The 1,589-nt window shown below is 46.3% G+C and overlaps 1 protein-coding gene across 4 annotated transcripts in view; it reads left to right on the forward strand.

The window, feature by feature from the left end:
- The first annotated feature begins 887 nt into the window (after positions 1 to 887).
- The window catches only part of EZH1 (enhancer of zeste 1 polycomb repressive complex 2 subunit), a 31,305-nt gene continuing 30,603 nt past the window's right edge, over positions 888 to 1,589 (forward strand). For 3 of the 4 annotated variants that reach the window (XM_011998779.1, XM_011998781.1, XM_011998780.1), the window contains exon 1: positions 894 to 1,023. In XM_011998779.1, coding sequence (XP_011854169.1) covers positions 907 to 1,023 — 117 coding nt within the window. In that variant the 5' untranslated portion in view covers positions 894 to 906. Of the gene's footprint in view, positions 1,024 to 1,589 lie in introns of all 4 variants that reach the window. The other variant, XM_011998782.1, reaches the window with a different exon arrangement.

The following is a 1,589-nucleotide window of genomic DNA, read 5'->3' on the forward strand; positions in this document are numbered from 1 at the left end:
CTGGTCTTGAACTCCTGACCTTGTGATCCACCCGCCTTGGCCTCCCAAAGTGCTGGGATTACAGGCATGAACCACCACACCAGGCCATTTTTTTTGCGGGGGGGATGGAGTCTTACTTTGTCACCCAGGCTGGAGTGCAGTTGCGCGATCTTGGCTCACTGCAATTTCTGCCTCCCAGGTTCAAGCAATTCTTGTGTCTCAGCTTCCCACGTAGCTGGGATTACAGGCACAAGCCACCATGCCTGGCTAATTTTTTTATTGTTGTTTTGTTTTGTATTTTTAGTAGAGATGGGGTTTCGCTATGTTAGCCAGGCTAGTCTCGAACTCCTGACCTCAGAAGATCTGCCCACCTTGGCCTCCCAAAGTGCTGGGATTACAGGCATGAGCAACCATGCCTGGACTTGTTTTTTGTTTTTTTTTTGTTGTTTTGCTTTTTGAGACAAGGTCTCACTCTGTCACCCAGGCTGAAGTACAGTGGCGTGGTCACGGCTCACTGCAGCCTTGACCTCCTGGGCTCAAGCAGTCCTCCCACATCAGCCTCCTGAGTAGCTGGGACTACAGGCACTCGCCAGCACACCTGGCTAATTTTTGTATTTTCTGTAGAGATGGGGTTTCACCATGTTGCCCAAGGTGATCTCAAATGCCTGGGCTCAAGTAGTGCTCCCACCTCGGCCTCCTAAAGTGTTGGGATTACAGGCATGAGCCACTGCCTCTTTTTTTTAAATTGAAACTTTTTGTTGAACTCACACATTTGGGTTCTGTAAATTTATGTTTTTATGAGTAAATTTAATGGGAATGAAAGCATAATTGATCTTTTTTTTTTTTTTTTTTTGTATTTGAGGAGTGCTTCATTTCCAGGCAATAAAATGCTAATTCTCATCTCTGTCTCTCTTAGATTACAGCAAGATGGAGATACCAAATCCCCCTACCTCCAAATGTATCACTTACTGGAAAAGAAAAGTGAAATCTGAATATATGCGACTTCGACAACTTAAACGGCTTCAGGCAAATATGGGTGCAAAGGTAAAAAAATAATTCCCAAGTGAAAGTTTATGTATTTCAATATACTGATCCAATGTAAAGGGGTTGGAATTTTTTTTTAACTTTCGTTTTGAAATCTTAACAGGGCCAGGCGCAGTGGCTCACACCTGTAATCTCAGCACTTTGGGAGGCTGAGGCAGGTGGATCACCTGAGGTCAGGACTTCGAGACCAGCCTGTCCTACCTGGTGAAACCCCATCTCTACTAAAAGTACAAAAATTAGCCAGGCGTGGTGTCATGCGCCTGTAATCCCAGCTACTCGGGAGACTGAGGCAGGAGAATTGCTTGAACCCAGGAGGTGGAGGTTGCAGTGAGCCGAGATGGTGTCACTGCACTCCTGCCTGGGTGACAGAGCAAGACTCCATCTCAAAAAAAAAACAACAAAAGGCCAGGCACGGTGACTCATGCCTGTAATTCCAGCACTTTGGGAGGCTGTCGGGCAGATCACTTGAGGCCAGGAGTTTGAAACCAGCCTGGCCAACATGGTGAAACACCGTCTCTACCGAAAATACAAAAATTAGCCAGGTGTGGTGGTCTGTGCCTATAATC

This window comes from Mandrillus leucophaeus, unplaced genomic scaffold (genome assembly GCF_000951045.1).
Source record: "Mandrillus leucophaeus isolate KB7577 unplaced genomic scaffold, Mleu.le_1.0 Scaffold58, whole genome shotgun sequence".
Taxonomy (NCBI): Eukaryota; Metazoa; Chordata; class Mammalia; order Primates; family Cercopithecidae; genus Mandrillus; species Mandrillus leucophaeus.